The sequence below is a fragment of the Planococcus citri genome, chromosome 5 (genome assembly GCF_950023065.1).
Source record: "Planococcus citri chromosome 5, ihPlaCitr1.1, whole genome shotgun sequence".
NCBI lineage: Eukaryota > Metazoa > Arthropoda > Insecta > Hemiptera > Pseudococcidae > Planococcus > Planococcus citri.
The window spans coordinates 32,088,866-32,106,781 of record NC_088681.1 but is presented as its reverse complement, the minus strand read 5'-3'; the positions used below and the strand labels follow the sequence as shown (position 1 = coordinate 32,106,781).

Below are 17,916 nucleotides of genomic sequence, written 5' to 3'. Positions count from 1 at the left end.
TTTTTTATAAAGCAATTATTCATGCCTATCAAAAAATTGTTGACAATTGTTGGGTTGTGGAAAAAAAAATAGAGAAGACTGAAAATTCATGGAAAAATTCGATGAGTTGTCGTAATTCGTATGTCTGGCACAGTTTTTATCAATAATCGTTGATGCTGATAAAAAATTATTCAATAATTTTGGGTTCTTTTTTTCTTCGCGTTTTCATGAATAATAAAAATTCGAAGGGTTTCTAATGCAAATATTAATCATAGTTTTGACTAATCAACAGTCAGTTGGAATCTCCCGTGAATGTATTCAAATATGAGCGAATTTTACAGTTTCAACTTCAAGTTTTTGAAACCAACAAGTCATTACACTCGATGATATTCAAGTACCCAGCATTGATATTTTTTCAGTTGAACTACGGTCGTAAAACTGTCGTAAATTCATGCAGAAATTTTACTTTTCAGATGGCCAAATGTCAGTTATTTCACCTGGACAGAGGGCAGGTTACAAACTTGTTCCCCAATTGAACAGTGAAGAATCTGAACTTTCAGAAGAAGAACTTGAAAGTTTCTATAAAGATGGATTTCAAATTATCACTCGGAAAAGTATCCAATCTGCCGATTATCATGAACTCGGTGAGTTATGGATAATTTTCATCTCGTCTGGAACAGAACAACCTCAAAAAACTGATGATTTTTAATAATCTATCAGCAAGTCAATTTGAAGCAATGACATAATGGATATGTTTTTTTTTCATTAGTAATCTCCGAAGCTGACATCTAGAATAGAATGTCATAATGATGCAATTGGTTTGATTGTTTGTAGATGCTGATTTGAATTTTACGAACCCATCCAAATTTCGTATCATGAACTCGGAAAATTTTGATTTGAAGGCTAAAAATATTTTCCCAACCGTCAGAGAGAATGTATCGTGTGAACTAACCGCTATGTCGAAGGAGAGAAAAATTTCATTGGTACTTTCTATTCTTCTGTGCATTTGTACAATCGTTGTATTCATCATTCTACCTTGCGATTGGAGTAATTGTTCATGTTCCCAAAATAAAGAAAAAAGTGTCAAAATATGGGCGTACGTTTTTCCTGATAAAGGTAACTCTATACGTTTTTACTTTTTCTATTTTTATCGACGTATTGATAACTGATTTTGAAAAATATGATTGTTTTTCTAGAACTCAAAGGTGATATTAATTTAGTTGGAGCGATCTTTGGAAAACACCACAATTTACTGTTTATGGCTCGTGGCTCAATTTTAATGGATTCACCGTTGATTAGAAGCGACTTGGGTTCACCTGTGGGGGGAGATCTATTACTGCTGAACGGTCTAAGTGGAAAACAAATTTGGCGCAAGCACTTCAACCGCATTCCTACGGAACTTGACTGCTCATTAATACAACTGAAGAATCGTACTGTCGATGAATGTGTCGTTCTTAGCGAGAAAAATTTCGTAGCTCTGATATCTTCTGACGAAGGTAAATCGACAACATGACAGGTGTGTAAAAATGAGGCATTTAATAATGAATTATGAATCTCTTGTTGTTTTATGTTTTATAGGAAAATCTCTTTGGTCTTTCCCTCGTGAAAACATTAAATATAACAAAGACTATCACCAGTTTCCCGTCGTGCTTCCTGATTTGGATGGAGATGGAGTTCGTGAATTGGCTTTTATCAAAGATATCAATAAACTTGTGTTACTTTCTGGAGCATCCGGAACCGTACTGTTGAATAATATTACAAATAACGAATGCACTGAAATTTCACATCTAAAATATATCGAGGGACTTAATCTCAGTTATTTATGTCAACTGAAAAACGATTCTAGTACGTATTGGCGTTCCCGCGAGTGTAGAAAATTATAATTCTGTTTTAATCAGCCATGTAAAATTTTATTTACAGGTCAAGAGAAAAATGTTTCTCTAAAATATTACCTAAATATACCCCCGGAGACGAAAAAAAATGCGCGCATTCCTCAACACATATCCCGTAACTCTAATGAAAGTATTATTAATGGTTATCGAATGGTTGTACAGAATGAAGGCTCATTTTGTCCCAATAATTGCACTTCTAAAATTGATATAATCAATAACGATAATAAGACTGTTTGGACGCACGAATCTTTAGATACGTACGTAATGAAACCAATTGCTTTTGCATTTAACGATTCTAGTACTTTTGGATTTGTATTCAAGATTTGGGAGCACGAGTACGAGGTACTTCATAATTAATTATGGATTAGAAAATTATGTAATGTTGTAATGTGTTTTAATGAATTTTCCTATTGCAGGGTGACGAAGTGAAAAAATTGAAAATTAATAAGCAGAGTTACCAATATTCTGTTGGATACATATACCAGCGTACTGTTATTGTCGTATTCAATTCTCCTCTGGGCGAACCTCTGCAAACTATTAACATGAGTTTAAATCCTATTCTGCAGTTGCAAGTATCGAATGAGACTCTACAACCAAATCCCAAAAATCAAGACAATTCTTGTAAGTATTTTAAGCATTGCTTTGGGTCAGATTTGCGTCTATTTAATGCAACTGTTCGTTTTTAATATTTTCTGAACGAATTTAGTGTTGATCCTTGATGTAAACAAAAACTGTACATATCAATTGGTCACGTACTATTCAACGTTTGAAGAAATGAAAAAAAATTATTTCATGGATACAACTGCTACCAGAAGTCATTTTACATTGAAGTCTTACATTCATATGTACGATTTGAAAAAAGAAATCAACGAAAAACTATCCGATTCTTCAGCCTAATTTTTTACTTTTATATCGCTTCGAGTAGAATTTTCGGAATTTATGTATCTAGTATTCTTATTTTTAATAGTCGATTTTTTAATCCAGTCAAGTATTCGTTACCAAAGTACTTATTTGCTATAAACGTGCTTCAAGCTTCCTAAAATAATTTTAGTTTTTTTAATGTCGATTTTTGTAGCTACTTGAAAACTTCATCTAAGAACTTGATTTAAATCTTTTAATAAAACAGCGTTGTTTTCAACATTTAAAAAAAAAATCTAAAAAAATGAACAATCGTGAAATATTTAATTATAAAAAAATAAATGAATCTTTAATGGTTTTCTCTTTTAATAATGATTTTACGTTTTCTTCATTGAGGAAACTTTCCATCAATTCTCTAACTTGAAGATAATCATAATTTAAATGATTTGGACCAATAACCCAGCCTCCGTAAACATTGAGTGGCGTTTTTCTATCAACGCATGATTTCCTACATTTTAAAATAAACATAATCAACTTATAAAAATCCTCAAAATCCATTCCAAAACACGATTTAAGAATCAGCTGACAATGGCTGTGCCAGTTGTCCATGGTGTCTTTAAAACAAGAGATTTCTTTTTGGACATCGTCTAGGTTGCGCTTCATTGATAACCACATTTTATCGATATTACATCCGTTTATCCAATTATGATTTATAGAAATGGTATCCATCTGAAAACAATTGAACGCATAGATGCAAACGTTTGGTTAAAAATATGTACCTACTAGAAATTTGTTTTCAATTACCAAATTCCAAACTTGATGGTGCCAACCGGAAGGTACGAATAAAGCATCGCCAGCTTTTTGAAAAACAATCAGATATGTAACTCCTAAATTATCACAGTCTTTTTCGCATATGCTATAAGGTAACTCTCCCGTTTTATCTTTCATTTTTTGCTCCTCCCCAGGAGGCAACAGAATCCATTTTTTTTCACCGCATACATTTACTGACCAACTGTACGAGGTGAAAACATCAGCATGGAAAGGTGTCCTAAAGAAATAATCAAAGATGAAAATTAATTACCACTTTGATGCCACCTCGAGCGGTTATACGACTCGATGATGATGATGATGAGGGTGGTAAGTATCATACCAAGAGTGTTTGGGACCAATGTACACAAATCTATAATCATCTTTCAGTTCTGGATTAGCGGTATAATATTCGTTCAGCCAATCATTACTGAATTTTGAAGGCACAGTGTAGACATTTTCATCAGGGTAATCTCTAGTGAAATGCCAATCCTGTGAATTTCAGTTCAAAATTAGGTAACCATAGCTACGTTTACATATACTCGTATAAATCGTATTGCATCCTACGAAATTATTTATATTGATACAAGTGGTTTCATTCATTCGAGTGCAGTAATTACTCACTTTTTTTCTCACAGTAAGACCTGCTTCAAGAAAATTTTTTTTGAAAACAATTACTAGTAAGTTCATTTTGTATCATAAATACATATAATAAATAAAATTTTAATATACCAACTTTTAAATAAAGGCACGGCTCCGAAGATGGGTAACCATTTTCAATGAATTTTTTCCAATAGTCAGCAAATTGACTGAACTTCATACAACATTTAGACTGGGCATTGAAATATTTTTCATTGCAGTTAGCCACAGGAACTTCTGCTTCTCCTAAAATAGGTAAGCAAAAAAGAATAAATTGAGATACATTACATGTAAGATACAGCTACCATAGGATTTACCATATTTCGAATTCAAGTAATCAATGTCGGGTTTACAATTTTTAACCCATAATGACGAGCACTTCCATCGTTTTGTAGAATTACGAATTATACAAGGTGTGTTTGATAAAAGATGATTGTTGAAGAATTCGTTGTAATCGCCATCAAAATGATCTATGTTATTATTATCATGATTACTCGCGCCATCACGACGAAGGATATCTGATCCTTGATCAATTTCAATCAATTTAGTTTCGTCTACCGACATCATTATCTATAAATAATAATTTATAAAATAATTAGTGAAACAAGTAACTGAAGAGTGCTTCATTTTTTAAAAAGACTTTTTTTTTACTCTGATTTCATTGAACTGAACCTCAATTCAAGAATTCGAAATAGAAATTCAATACAAAAAGGAGAAGATCTGTCTCCTTCACTCGCTATTTTTTCAAAAATTTCAAAATCAAATCATTTTTTTTTATAATTTCAAAAAAAAATTTTGATAAAAAAAATAAAAATTGATAAGAATGATAATTAAAAATAAAATCCCCTCCCATTCATTTTTCGCTCTTCTCTCTGATCCCCTCCACTGATCTTTTGTCCCAAATTCCGAATTACTTGTAATTTCAACTCTTACAAGATATTACAATTGTTTGAAAATTGCGCAATTCAAAGGAAAGTTTGGAATATTTAAATAATAATTAAGCATTTGTGAAATTATAATTCTCATTTAAAATTTTAAAAGTAAATATATAAAACTTCAATCGCTTTAAAAAAATGATTTTAATCACTTTGGCATTGTTACCGAATTTACCTAATTACCAATTTTCAAGACTTTTACAAAAGCGCAACAGGGTTTTTTCCGGGGGGAAAAGCGCGGGGAAATTCATCTGCGTACATTTTTATTTTTAATTGATAACGAAGATCAAAACAAATTTTGTTGAACTTAATAATTTGTGTTAATTATTTTTAATGAGTAATCCGCAATAATACTTCTCATTTCGCGATGCGTATAAAAATCATCATGGAATCGTGACCAGGATATTGGAAATTCATGCGGTGAGAGTGACATTTCGCGATAAAAAACTTAGTCAATAGCTTTTTCATGTCGCACAATGATCGTTTGAAGACGCGTAAAATGCGTCATTATAGTGTTTACGAAATGGACATCGAATCTCACGCGAGAGTATCCAACTATGAAGAAACAGTCCAACAACTCGACGTCTATTATGGTATCGTAAAAAGACAATTACTCCGATACCAGCATCCTATAACTGGTATTTTTCCGGCACTTTCAAGCGATGCCAAAGTTGCCAGTGTACGAGACAGTATTTATTGCGCAGCTGCGATTTGGAGCCTCTTCCAAGCTTATCGACGAATAGACGACGATCGTGGTAAATCTTACGAGTTGGGTCAATCAGCGGTCAAATGTATGAGAGGTATTCTAGAATGCTGGATCCGCCAAGCTGCACGAATAGAGTTATTCAAAATGAAGCAATGCTCCGATTACGCTTTACATAGCAAATTTCATTTAGCTACTGGAACCGAAATATTCAACGACGGAGAATATTCGCATCTACAAATCGACGTTGTCTCTTTATACTTGATTTTCCTAGTCCAAATGATCGCATCGGGATTACAAATTATTTATACGCAAGACGAAGTATCGTTCGTACAAACCCTGGTGTATTATGTCGAACGTGCTTATAGGACTCCTGATTTCGGCATGTGGGAACGAGGCAGTAAATACAACGATAATACTCCCGAAATCCACGCCAGCTCCATCGGTATGGCGAAAAGTGCCTTGGAAGCTATCAATGGCTGCAATTTATTCGGAGAAAAGGGCGCAGCGTGGAGCGTCGTTTATGTAGACATCGACGCCCATAATCGTAATCGAAGTATTTTCGAAACATTGTTACCCAGAGAATCTTGCTCAAAAGACGTTGACGCTTCGTTACTACCTACTATATCTTTTCCAGCTTTCGCTACCCAAGAAAAAATACTTTGCGATGGTACCATATCGAATATTGTTCGCAAACTGAAAGGTCGACACGGTTTTCGAAGATTTCCCAGAGATGGTTATAAAACCGTATTAGAAGATGCCAACAGACGATTCTATAACGTCGGTGAAACGAAAGAATTCGAGAATATTGAAAACGAATGGCCTTTGTTTTTTCTTTTCATGATGATCGACGGCGTTTTCAAAAATAACGACGAACAAGTTGAAACCTATCGTCAACTTTTACAAAATGTGATAAAATATGACAAACATGGTGATCCGATCGTTCCCATGTATTATTATGTGCCTAAAGAACTCATCGAATCGGAAAAAGCCGAGTATGGAAGTCAAACCAGATTACCATCCAGCGAATGGTCGGGAGATAACCAATCGTTATTTCTGTGGAATCAAGCTCTGTACGTGATCGCCCAATTGCTGATTGCCGGACTGTTGCACGTGAACGAACTGGACCCTATACGCAGATTTTTGCCGTCCTATAGTACACCGCGTAAAACCGCCAGGTATTCAGCTTTTCAAGGTGCGGCTACAGATTTGGTTGTACAAGTAGTCCTAATTGCCGAATCGATGCGTTTACAAGCCATGATGGGCACTTACGGTATCCAAACACAGACTCCTCACGAAGTTGAACCCGTTCAAATTTGGTCTTCTAAACAGCTGGAACAAGTTTACAAATACTTGGGAGTGAACAAAAAACTCAAATTGACTGGACGACCAATGCGTCCTGTCGGCTCACTCGGTACTAGCAAGATTTACCGTGTTTGCGGTATGACCGTGTTATGTTATCCTCTGATTTTCGAAGTATCCCAGTTTTACTTGTACAGAGATATGGCTTTGTTGATTGACGATATTAAAACAGAGATCCAGTTCGTCTGTCGGTATTGGAGATTATCTGGTAGACCTACGGTTTGCTTAGTGATTCGTGAAGAGCATATGCGTGATCCTCAGTTCAACAAGATGGTTGATCTGCTTGCCATGTTTAAAAAAGGTTACTGCGATAGTGTGAAAGTACGAATTGGCCGATTACAAAATTTACTGTCCTCTTCGTGTATCGAACACTTGGATTTCATGAAGTTGACCGATAAATCTGAATTAAAAGTTCAAAAGTTCCAACAATTAGTCCACGAATACATTGGTTACCAGAGCTTGACTGATGTACCGAAAGTTATGTGTTATTCCGAAGAACAAATCGACGTATCGCAGTTTCATGGAAAAGAAACCTACGAAGTTCTCGATGCGATTCGTAACAGCGCCGGAATTTACGCCAAGGCTCAATTATTCGGTATAATTCTTCAAAGAGAAGGCGAACAATACGAATTCAACGGTCAGACGGTTAAAGAGCATCTGCAAAATTTATATTTTCTAGCCGGATCATTACAGTATTGGATCGCAGTTCGATACTGCAGTAGTTTGTTGCATCATACGGTGGACAGTATCAGTCCATTCATTACTAGTGTTTTAGTTAGCGGTCGACTTCTAACCGTAGGCGTAATTGGTCACAAAGAAACTGTTTTCGATAAACCCATGACACCGGCAGAAATTCATTCGGTTATGTATTCAACCATTCAAATGTATAACGTCATTCACGCCGTACTCCAACAAGAAATTATTCTATACTGTGGTCGATTGGTATCAACGCACACGAACATGTTCAAAGGTATTCTAAAAATTCGCGTAGGATGGGTTTTGGAAGCCATGCGTCAGTACTTGATTATACAAGGGCGGCTTGGCGAAGAACTGGAAAATCTCAGCCCATCGGAAATAAGACAGCTACTATTCAAAGTACTATCCGTTCGAGATTGGGCCGCTGAAGGAAATATTACTCCGTTACAACGTAGACAACTAGAAGGTTGTTGGTGTCGAGTTCCGATCCATTTCTATAAGCAAGTTTGGGATATAATGACCCGCACGCCCAAAGGAATACGGATTCAAGGATACATGTTTCCTCATCAGTCTGCAATGGTAAACATGACCCGATCCGAATTGAATTTCGCATTGTTAATAGAAGAAACGTTGACTCACATCAAACAGCCCGAATATCGTCAAATTATCGTCGAATTATTATGTATCGTTTCAACCATATTACTTAGAAATCCCGAATTGGTTTTCCAAGAATCTTTAAATTTAGATAATTTAGTTCGGCAGGCGTTCGAAATGTATTGTAAAGATAATTGCGAAAGTTTGGATCAAGATATCGATGTTTTTATTGCTAAAAAACAATCCATCACTACCAGCTATTTAGCCAGAGCCGTCGTAAATAATGTATTGAAAACGAGTAAATTAGAAACTTCTTTATTAGATGAAAAGCAATCCAACGAAGATTATTGTAATATTTCTTAGTAATTTTCCTGTTGAGTATTTTAGTTTGTGAATTTTTTCTTTTTGTTTTCTTACTCACTTTTACTAGTCAGAGTTTAGTGCGCCTTTATAATCTCGTAACTTTCAATTAAATGTTCCCATCGTAGTGTTCCATTAATGTATTATGTCATTATTATTTTATTCTGCACTTCGTAGGATACGATAGACTGTTGAAATGGATCGAACCAATCCTACTTTCAGCTTCGTCTCCGATAGCGAAGATAGCGATTCCAGTTCATCCTCCGAAAAAGAGAGAAAAAGTAAATTAATTTTTCACTTGAAATTTATATTCAAGTCTAAAGCAGTTTTGTAACTCGATTTTATTTTTCAGAAGCCTATTTATTGAAACAATCAGTCGTTGAAACAGTTAAACCTTCTACAATATCCATAGAAGAAACAAAATTAACCTCTTTGGTATAGAATAATTAAATTAATTAAATTTCTTACAACCCTTGACTCGTACAGTTCAACGATTTTTTTGACATTTTTGTAGGTGAATATTATTGAAGCAATAATGGTCTTAAATAATGCTGGTATAAAGTCTCCTTCATTTGATGAAAACGCTCAATTGAAAATTCAACATTTTCTGACGACTTATGCGCAAGAAAGTCTGTTCGCTTTTTTCATCGAAAACACTATTCACGTAGATTTCATCGTACCGAAAGAATGTGCTAAAAATACAATGTATTTTATAAAACTCATCAACGAAGAAAAAGAGAATTTATCTTTAGAATTTTCAAACCTGATTATTTTTGGTAAAATTGATCAACAAGCTCAAGCAACGTTAATTTCTACTTTGAAGATGGTTTTCATTTCTTCGATTTATAACATGAAATCAATTCCATATAGTAAGGTTCTTCTTCTAAAATAAATGTATTACCTAGGTACCTTTGTAAACTATATCCAAAAAAATGTATTATCTTTTGCGTAATTTTTAGGAATTAAACGACGAATAACTAAAACATTGGAAGAATTTTTATTGGAATTGACAGAAACCTATTTCAGACATTTTGGAATCAGTGAAATTTATTTGCCTGCTTTGAGTTTTTTTGAAGTAACTGAGATCAATGATTACATAAGGACAGATGATATCATAAGTTTATTTGAAAGTACGCCTGTCTATCTTGACATGCTTTTCTGATTTCTTTTTCATGTTGAATATGGATAATTTCTGATTTTTTTTCACCTTTGCAGGTATTGTGGTTAGATGGTGTCGTGTTATCAATGACGCAATTTATGACAATGAAATTGATTTCCATGTGGTAAAAGATTTCAGCATATTGACACTGATAAATTTTTGGGAATACAAATGTGTGTAAGATACCTATTCAGAAAGTACCTACTAGACTTAATTAAGATCCTAAAAAAATGCCACTCATCACACCTACTTTTATCAACAGTGAATAATTTGAATCTTCTATCAAAGTGTCTAAAAGACGAAAATGTCATTAAATTGTGTGAAATTCTTCAAACACACAACTCCGTACATTTGAATTTTTTGTTCAAACTTCAAACGGAATTAGAGGTTGGTTTTGTATTCAAAAATAAAGATAAATCATAACTCCAATTTAACTGTGTACCCCATGAAATAGGATCAAGCAAAGGAATCTGAAACTATCATAGAAAATTTACGAAGCCTAAAACAAATTCACGAAAACATGAATTCTTTAATGATTGAAAACATTTTGATGTTCTTACCGAAAATATTTTCAACAATTAATATGGTTTTATCACGCTCCACCTATTTCCAATCCAGGTACCTACCTACTTCGCATTCTAAAAAAAAATTATCGTAATTTTATGGTTTTAACGAATTAACTCCATCTGTATGTTGCAGCGAAAATACAAAACTTTTATTGATGAGCTTTAGCCAACAAATTATAAATATTTGTAGACAAAAAATTTCAATAGCGAATATTCTGCTGGGTGAAACTACTGAATCTATGAAAAATGTGATGGAATCTCTGAAGACGTGTTGTCTCCTAAATCAAATGCTTAAATGTGTGAGTAAATTAAAACTCTTTTCGAAATTTTACTAAATGTGTACCTATCTGTGTAGATGTATAGGTACCTACTTACATGCTCAAATTGTTGCTTTAATACCTACTTTCACAATTTTAAAGGAAATTTTGGAAATATCGGATTGGAATAAAATTTCTCAAGCAATTTGTAACTCTATTGAAGCATTCATGCAAAGATGTAACGATCTGCTCGATTTATGCAGCACAATCAATTTATTTACCTGGTAAATTATTGAATGATCATCAAAATTGATATGTATCAATAGCGAACATATACCTATATCTAAGCTAAGGAATGAATTGGTACCGTTCAAATGATTATTAAGTAGGATATTTATTGTCTGATGCTATATTGATAGTTCTCAAAATCACGGATACCCGATACATATCAGTTTTGAACAACATATTGAAGTAAAAGAAAATTTGAGAGACATCTCAGAGTGTTTTTCCACGAACTTGAATAATTTCAAAAGAATTGAATACAAAGTACTGTACGTTCAGTGTTCAGATTGGTATACTGCAGCGGACAGGTGAGATTCTTAGTACCTATCTACGTACCTACTTACCTACCTATCTCATATTTTGCTTGACTGAAAAAAGATGCGAAAACTTACTGTTCTTACGTCGTGAAATTGTACCGAACAAATTAATTGTTTTCTTCAATTCATCAGCTTTCAAGATAAAATGCAAGAAATCGACAATAAAATTATAAAATTTGCTGAGAAATCATTCGATTATGTAACCACCACGGAAGACGAACTGAACGTGTTAAGAATGTTGTATCATTACTCGAAATTGCATTCACTGAAAAGTCTTTTCGTCGAAAAATATGATCAGGTTTGGTTCAAATATCTACAATTACGAGTAAAAAAAAAAAAAAAAAAAAAAATGTTTGAGATTTAAAAAAATAGGTAGGTATTTTAAAACAAAAAGTTAAAAGTGAAGTACTGATGTCAATTATCTTTCTTCGTCGTTTTACCTACTTTGACTTCAATTTCAATTCATTCTCAATTTAAAACAGAACAAAAAAAAAATCAGGTAGAATTCTTTGTTATTTCAAAACTATATTTTTGCTTTAAGTATTTACATACATAATAGGTATAGTGTATAGTGTTGAATTGAATGACATTATTTTGTTGAATTCCAGTTGGCGAATCATATTTTAAAAGAAATTCAAGAATTGAAAAATAGCATCATATTTCAAACTATCAAACCATTAATTGGCAATTGGATATGCTTGGATATTGTCACTTGTACATTTCTGAAGAAAAGAAGGTTGCAATTTTTAAGCAAAGTGAGAAATTTTTTTTAAATCTCTATACCTACTTGTATTATTGTAGGTAACGAGAAATAATTTTTGTTTTGATAGCTTGTAAGCGATTGCAGTTGGATTTCAAATAATAAATTGATTCAAATGAAATTGAATTTTGAAGAAAGTATCTTTACAGCTGATAAATTCATTGTTCATAATTACAAAGAGTGGCTCGAAGTCTTGAGTGCTACTATTCTAAATCTTACCAAGAGACCTCTTGTGACGAAGTGTTTTTATAAACCTGGTTTACTGGAAGTTAACATTGATAGGTTCGTAGGTACATTCAAACATAACCTGAAATATTTTCATCATCTACATTCACTTAGGTACTCAATTATTAGCATAATAATAAGTACCTACCTAACACCTATAAAATAAATACTTACCTATTCATTTCTTTAGAAAACTTCTGAAAATCATCAAAGATTCAAAATCCTGGATTCAAATTGGTCTGAAATTACCTGCTGACTTGGATAAACTTTTCAACGCATTCGCTCAAATACTAATTTTGTACGGGGACGTAGAAGATTTAGTTATGAGCTACAATAGAATTATTTCAAGTATGCTTCAATTAAATCTATAGGGAAGATAATTAGAAATAAATAAATTCCCATTTTATTAAAACGATTTTCAATTTACTAGGTTTAAGCAGCGGGGAGTATATTTTATTTTTAGAAATAATCGATCTCTGCTCAGAACACATAAGTCCTACTTTGTATTCAATGCAATGGGATTATGATCAATCAAGTGATACAGTTTTGAATTATCTAAAGCAAGTGAAACACGTAAGTAGGTATTCGCCCACAATTTTAGCGCCATAAATCAAATTACCTACTTGCCGTAAATATTACTTCATGAGACAGTTTTCAAGTTGTTATCGGAATCGTATTCTGTTTCAGGTGGAGAATTCTATAAAGAACTATAAACATTATAACAAGCAGATAATTGAGGCTTGTAAATCAATCTGTTCAATTAATTTTTTACGCATTACAAAAATGAATTTAGAAGATATCAAACAAGAAATTTACGCTACCAGGTGAGTAGTTTTCGTACCTACAGTAGGTACCTAGATACCTGGCCAAAAGCCATAAAAGCAAAACGTCAAAGATAAAATATTTTTATTTTTTTCATAGGTTGATATGTCTGAAAAAAATAATTAATCATTATAATACCATCGCATCGACCATCCAAACTCTTTTCAACAACTTTGGCCATCATATTTTTAAAGTAAATAAGTAGAATCCGAAATAACCTCAGCAGACGTGTAAGTATTTTCTTACCAAATTGATTCCATGCATGTATTTCAGATGAAAGAAATTTGGAACTTATTCGTTGAAAAAATCGACTCTTTGCTGGAATGCGCTTTACTATGTTGCGTTATGAATTCTTTAAGATCGCTGCTTCATAATTTCAACGCAACTTCTGATTTAGACGACGATTCTCTTGTAAAAATAAAGATTTTTGTGGCAATAGAAAATCGAAAGGTAGGTAAACTCGAGATCATGAATGTTTGCGTTGCATCAACATAAAAAAAATCTGCGATGATTATATTTTTCAGATCAAATTTAAACCAGATTTAAACGATATATTGACATTTTTTGCTCACGTCGATACTATCGTTTTAGAAGGGATAACAGTAATTCCGAGATTATACAATAAACTTAAATTATCAAAGAGCAATAATAAAATTTCTTATGCTAAGCAGTTTTCAACCAATGAAAATATTTCTCTGTTACAAGAGCAAATAATGATGGGTAGGTAGTCTGATGTGAATAGATACAGATAGGCACAAGTACTAAAAGTATAAAAATAAATTTATAACTCAATTTTCAACAAAATTTTATGACAGTTTCATCAGAAAATCTGTCCCACGTTAAAGAACATATTCAAACTTGGTACCCTTACAGAACATTGTGGAAAATTGATGCAGAATATTACGCTTTGGAGTATTGTAAAATTTGTTCATCAGCTGAGGATTATGGAAGAGATTTTCTTCGGTAAGAATCTATACAACTCATCAATTGAATAAATTGAATCAAACAGAATAATAAATTGAAGAATAATATACATATTATTAAAACCTTTCGGAAGGTATTCTCAGGAAATCAAGAAAATGGAAAATTCCAGCTTCAATCAACGTATCTTCCTGTTTATCGTTGATACAGAAATTTTATGCGATGGAATAATTACCTTGTGCAGAAGTCGTTTGAGTAATCTATCAAACGTACTACGAAAATCTGTTTTTTCTTCATTAAATGATATTTTCTCGTATATCGAAGAAAGTAATCGAAAGTATGCTGACATTTTTCAACAATTTACAACGACATGAAAATTTACTTTATTATAGTATGTATGCTTTATTTATGTACCTATACCCTTTCTTTTGCAGACTAAATTTGGAACTTACAGAGACTGAGTATTTGATCTTCGTGAAAAAATTAGTCAGTGAAATGGCCGATAAAGAAAATGATATTCAACGAATTCGAGATTATGTTAACACTTTGAGTAAGATAATTTTTCAGAAATTCACAATTTTATAATTATAATACCATCGAAACTATAGGTAGGCATTAAAATTTATTTATATTCTAGGTCAGTTCAAATTTCAAGATCTAGAAAAAAAACAAGAAGAAGCGCAGAAAAAATGGCAAATATATAAAAATACCTTGGAACGTAACAGATTAAAAATAAAAATGATGTACAATACAATCATATAAAATGAAACCGGTTTTTAAAAAAATGAAATTTTAATGATTCAATTTAACCATTACAATCATTGAGCGAAAGCATCGAGTATATATTTTCAGCGTCGATAAAAGATTCTTCTTTCTCTACTTCATTTTCTGTCGATGACGGTTTCATAATATTTTTCCCTCGAGACTTCTTTTTTTTCTTCTCCGAATTACTGCATCCGGTATCTTTGATGCTGGACGTAGAACAAGTAACAGTTTTCATCAAGTATTTGTATAATACAATTATATCGGTAGCCTTTGATAATAAAGTTCTGGTTATATACCCATCGGCTAATTTCCTCTTACTCATATCGGTATAAAAATTATACAAAAAAGTGCCAGAAAAAGCATTATGTACCATACAAGGAGCAAATGGAAAATCGAGCACCGCGTTTAATAAACCAACAGCTTGCAGACAATGTTGAAGTTGAGCGTAACAATGAACTAATTTAGTATTGAAATTTTTACGGTTTTGCATCAAGCTGCTATCCAAATGATGATAATGTAACAGAGCATTAGCCGCCGTAATGCAATCCTTTCCAGATACCAAGTTTACAATTTCTGAAATATCGATCAATTGAGAATTGTTTAAGTAGTCGAAACACGGTGTATTTTCCGTTTCTGTACGCTGCTCCGAGTCATTTAATGGCTCATTTGCTGCTTCAGTTTTCTTTTTTTTCTCGACATTATTTAATCTGTTGAGTTCTTGCTGCGTTCTCACGGATCCAATTTTTTTATCGATGATGCTCAGGTAAATCAGAGAGAGAATAACAGAACGAATATGCGTTTGATTCAGATTACTACTGTTCTTGAGCCAATAAAATACCGCGATCATAAATATTTTCCATTCATTCGGGAAGCAACTCAAGTTTTCGTCGATATTCAAACATTTCAAAAGAATCGTTTGTTTGTCGGTATCGCTCAAATTTGCGACCTCTTCCAGCGATGGAACTTCTAAATCGCAATCGAAAGAGAAAACCGGGGTTAGTTTATAAATCCCAGCAACGGTACTTCGAAGACGAGCGTGACATTTCACTTCGCAGGATCCCTTCTTGCCCAAAACGATAGCGATAATTATTTGTAAAATAGGAGTAATGATTAAATGGGAAGGAGGACTGTGATAATCTTCACTCTGAGACTGAATAATTATTCGCTTGAAGGTGTGAATATTCATAACCGTCGGCGATAATAATCCGAGACGAAATTTACGTACAACCCATTCTGGTAAATTGATCGTAGGAGTAGGATTTGTTGAAATTGTAGACGAGTCGAGAACATTTGACGTATTTATAGAACTATCTGCTTCGATTTCATGTTCATCGTTTTCATCCTCGATTTCGTACTCACAACTGTCGATAATCTCAATTTCGTCGTTGTTTTCTAAAAGAAAGCTGTCTTCTCCTACACCAACCATTAGATCTTTTTCAACCACCGGAGTCATTTCAAATTCGGTATGCGATATATTCTGACTGGTATCTTCGTTATCGTCGTTGATACTTAAATTATTCATAACATCTGCTAGTTCACAGTTTATATGAAACGCATCGGGGATATGTTCCAGTAATTGACTAGATGGACTGTTGAATTCGGTCAGCAATTGTTTGATTAGTTTGCGGTAACCACCTTTGAGTTTTTTTGGAGCACACGATACAAGCTGGAAAATAATACCGTAATTATTTACAATAATCGGAAATGAGAATTATTGATATTTCTTTACAACTCACCTCTTCTATGGCCATATCAGCAAATATAACTCCTCTCAACCAATATAAAATCTTTTCCATCCTTTTTGGTAACTTCGAAGAATACGAAATGCGTAAGAAATTCTTGAAAGTATGCGGAGGAATATAATCGTTACCCAAAGCGCAAGACATCAAAGGTAAAAGTGATTTATCTGGTAATCCTTCGAACTTATTCAACAAATCGTCAACATGATACATCGAACAAGGAATGTAATATTTATCTTTGATCTTTTTACTCAATCGATAAGCTTTGAATTCTATACTGAAAAAAGGAATATACGCAACGTTGCTAACATAAAAATCAGAATCGTTACTAATCACGGGACAATTCAAAGTACGAGCTAACACTACTAGCTCTTGATCAGCTTCGAAATCGCATTGTATCACAGGTACGTTAATACTTCGCAATATATCTTTAAATACATCGCGTAATAGTAAAGGGAAACATTTACTTTCTCGGTATTTATTCTTGAATTGGCTGCAAATAGCGATATTCAATTTTAATCGGTCAATTACCGTTTTCAGTTTACGTTTCTCGTAACCTCCGTCGAATACGAAACACGCGTAAATGTTGCATTTTTTCAAAATATCCACGAATTCGATAACACTATTTGCAAATTTATCGTAGTCTCCGCCGAAAGCGTGGGTACACTTGGTGTAATGACTGTAGATTATCGATGCCGCCGCATATCCGTCAATTAATACCGAACAATCGTGCAGTTTGTGCGGTTTGAGGAGCTCCGATGCATGTTCTGATACGTAGGATGTAAGGCCGAATATTCCCATGCTGGAGAATTACCAATAGGAGTTGACTGTAGAAACATATAAAATATCAATGATTGTTTTCATTGCACGTGATGAAGTTATGGAGAAAATTATAGTGCTTTTTTCATTCACTTACTTGGGAAGTTTTGAAAGTGGTATGCGACACAGAATTAATCGCTCAAATCTTCAATTATTCTATTACATTTTTTAACACTGCAAAACAAGGAAGGAAAAGAATTTTTGAAAAAAAGGGTTCAAAAACTCAAAATTTGATTTTTGTTATCAGTTCAGCACCGGTTATCAGTAAACATAAACAAGTTGTCGAAGTCGAAGCGATACTGCGATAGTCGACTCGATACGACTCGATATCGTCGATATCGATATCTCGTGTTGTTGGTAAATCGATCTTATTTTCAGGCTCACGACGATATATTTGCCTAACTTCAGAGTCGCAGGAGCAATATCAATAATTATCAAGCTCATTTTTATTTTGTAACT

The 17,916-nt window shown here is 33.4% G+C and overlaps 5 protein-coding genes across 7 annotated transcripts; 3 read left to right on the top strand and 2 right to left on the bottom strand.

The window, feature by feature from the left end:
• The first annotated feature begins 74 nt into the window (after window positions 1–74).
• On the top strand, window positions 75–3,088 carry LOC135846740 (uncharacterized). Its single transcript, XM_065366008.1, has 8 exons — window positions 75–373; window positions 453–623; window positions 814–1,095; window positions 1,176–1,475; window positions 1,558–1,824; window positions 1,900–2,213; window positions 2,288–2,492; window positions 2,578–3,088. The coding sequence occupies exons 2-8, from the start codon at window positions 461–463 to the stop codon at window positions 2,766–2,768; spliced, it is 1,722 nt and encodes a 573-aa protein (XP_065222080.1). The 5' UTR covers window positions 75–373; window positions 453–460; the 3' UTR covers window positions 2,769–3,088.
• JMJD4 (jumonji domain containing 4) lies at window positions 3,035–4,984 on the bottom strand. 2 transcript variants are annotated; one of them, XM_065366010.1, is made up of 6 exons: window positions 4,827–4,984; window positions 4,493–4,745; window positions 4,273–4,421; window positions 3,880–4,028; window positions 3,534–3,777; window positions 3,035–3,458 (listed from the first exon to the last, which is right to left on the bottom strand). In XM_065366010.1, the coding sequence occupies exons 2-6, from the start codon at window positions 4,740–4,742 to the stop codon at window positions 3,057–3,059; spliced, it is 1,194 nt and encodes a 397-aa protein (XP_065222082.1). In that variant the 5' UTR covers window positions 4,743–4,745; window positions 4,827–4,984; the 3' UTR covers window positions 3,035–3,056. The 2 variants fall into 2 exon arrangements, with proteins under 2 accessions (XP_065222082.1, XP_065222081.1); XM_065366009.1 differs by having other exon boundaries at window positions 4,493–4,984.
• A 384-nt stretch (window positions 4,985–5,368) lies between these two features.
• Window positions 5,369–8,960, top strand: LOC135849473 (probable phosphorylase b kinase regulatory subunit beta). The gene has a single exon (XM_065369920.1). The coding sequence runs from the start codon at window positions 5,577–5,579 to the stop codon at window positions 8,826–8,828; it is 3,252 nt and encodes a 1,083-aa protein (XP_065225992.1). The 5' UTR covers window positions 5,369–5,576; the 3' UTR covers window positions 8,829–8,960.
• A 7-nt stretch (window positions 8,961–8,967) lies between these two features.
• On the top strand, window positions 8,968–15,181 carry LOC135849471 (uncharacterized). Of its 2 annotated transcripts, XM_065369919.1 has the most exons (23): window positions 8,968–9,106; window positions 9,178–9,260; window positions 9,340–9,694; window positions 9,785–9,955; window positions 10,041–10,157; window positions 10,247–10,371; window positions 10,439–10,602; window positions 10,684–10,849; window positions 10,970–11,091; window positions 11,227–11,397; window positions 11,539–11,704; window positions 12,015–12,161; window positions 12,237–12,448; window positions 12,582–12,739; window positions 12,822–12,964; window positions 13,079–13,215; window positions 13,313–13,406; window positions 13,487–13,663; window positions 13,738–13,933; window positions 14,029–14,176; window positions 14,271–14,471; window positions 14,569–14,684; window positions 14,772–15,181. In XM_065369919.1, the coding sequence occupies exons 1-23, from the start codon at window positions 9,022–9,024 to the stop codon at window positions 14,894–14,896; spliced, it is 3,579 nt and encodes a 1,192-aa protein (XP_065225991.1). In that variant the 5' UTR covers window positions 8,968–9,021; the 3' UTR covers window positions 14,897–15,181. The 2 variants fall into 2 exon arrangements, 1 of the variants encoding a protein (XP_065225991.1); XR_010559547.1 differs by lacking the exons at window positions 13,738–13,933; window positions 14,569–14,684; window positions 14,772–15,181 and having other exon boundaries at window positions 14,087–14,176; window positions 14,271–14,407.
• ast (protein asteroid) lies at window positions 14,908–17,740 on the bottom strand. The gene is made up of 3 exons (XM_065369921.1): window positions 17,555–17,740; window positions 16,636–17,465; window positions 14,908–16,565 (listed from the first exon to the last, which is right to left on the bottom strand). The coding sequence occupies exons 2-3, from the start codon at window positions 17,437–17,439 to the stop codon at window positions 14,940–14,942; spliced, it is 2,430 nt and encodes an 809-aa protein (XP_065225993.1). The 5' UTR covers window positions 17,440–17,465; window positions 17,555–17,740; the 3' UTR covers window positions 14,908–14,939.
• Between the last annotated feature and the right edge of the window lie 176 nt (window positions 17,741–17,916).

Coding starts and splice junctions, on each gene's coding strand:
- LOC135846740 (XM_065366008.1), top strand. CDS start 461: ATGTCAGTTATTTCACCTGGACAGAGGGCAGGTTACAAACTTGTTCCC. Junction 624..813: donor TGCCGATTATCATGAACTCG/GTGAGTTATGGA, acceptor GATTGTTTGTAG/ATGCTGATTTGAATTTTACG. Junction 1,476..1,557: donor TCTGATATCTTCTGACGAAG/GTAAATCGACAA, acceptor TATGTTTTATAG/GAAAATCTCTTTGGTCTTTC.
- JMJD4 (XM_065366009.1), bottom strand. CDS start 4,742: ATGATGTCGGTAGACGAAACTAAATTGATTGAAATTGATCAAGGATCA. Junction 4,029..4,272: donor AGCCGTGCCTTTATTTAAAA/GTTGGTATATTA, acceptor TGAAATTCACAG/GATTGGCATTTCACTAGAGA. Junction 3,459..3,533: donor ACCATCAAGTTTGGAATTTG/GTAATTGAAAAC, acceptor AATTGTTTTCAG/ATGGATACCATTTCTATAAA.
- LOC135849473 (XM_065369920.1), top strand. CDS start 5,577: ATGTCGCACAATGATCGTTTGAAGACGCGTAAAATGCGTCATTATAGT.
- LOC135849471 (XM_065369919.1), top strand. CDS start 9,022: ATGGATCGAACCAATCCTACTTTCAGCTTCGTCTCCGATAGCGAAGAT. Junction 12,449..12,581: donor CTGGAAGTTAACATTGATAG/GTTCGTAGGTAC, acceptor TCATTTCTTTAG/AAAACTTCTGAAAATCATCA. Junction 13,216..13,312: donor CAAGAAATTTACGCTACCAG/GTGAGTAGTTTT, acceptor TTTTTTTCATAG/GTTGATATGTCTGAAAAAAA.
- ast (XM_065369921.1), bottom strand. CDS start 17,439: ATGGGAATATTCGGCCTTACATCCTACGTATCAGAACATGCATCGGAG. Junction 16,566..16,635: donor CTGATATGGCCATAGAAGAG/GTGAGTTGTAAA, acceptor ATTATTTTCCAG/CTTGTATCGTGTGCTCCAAA.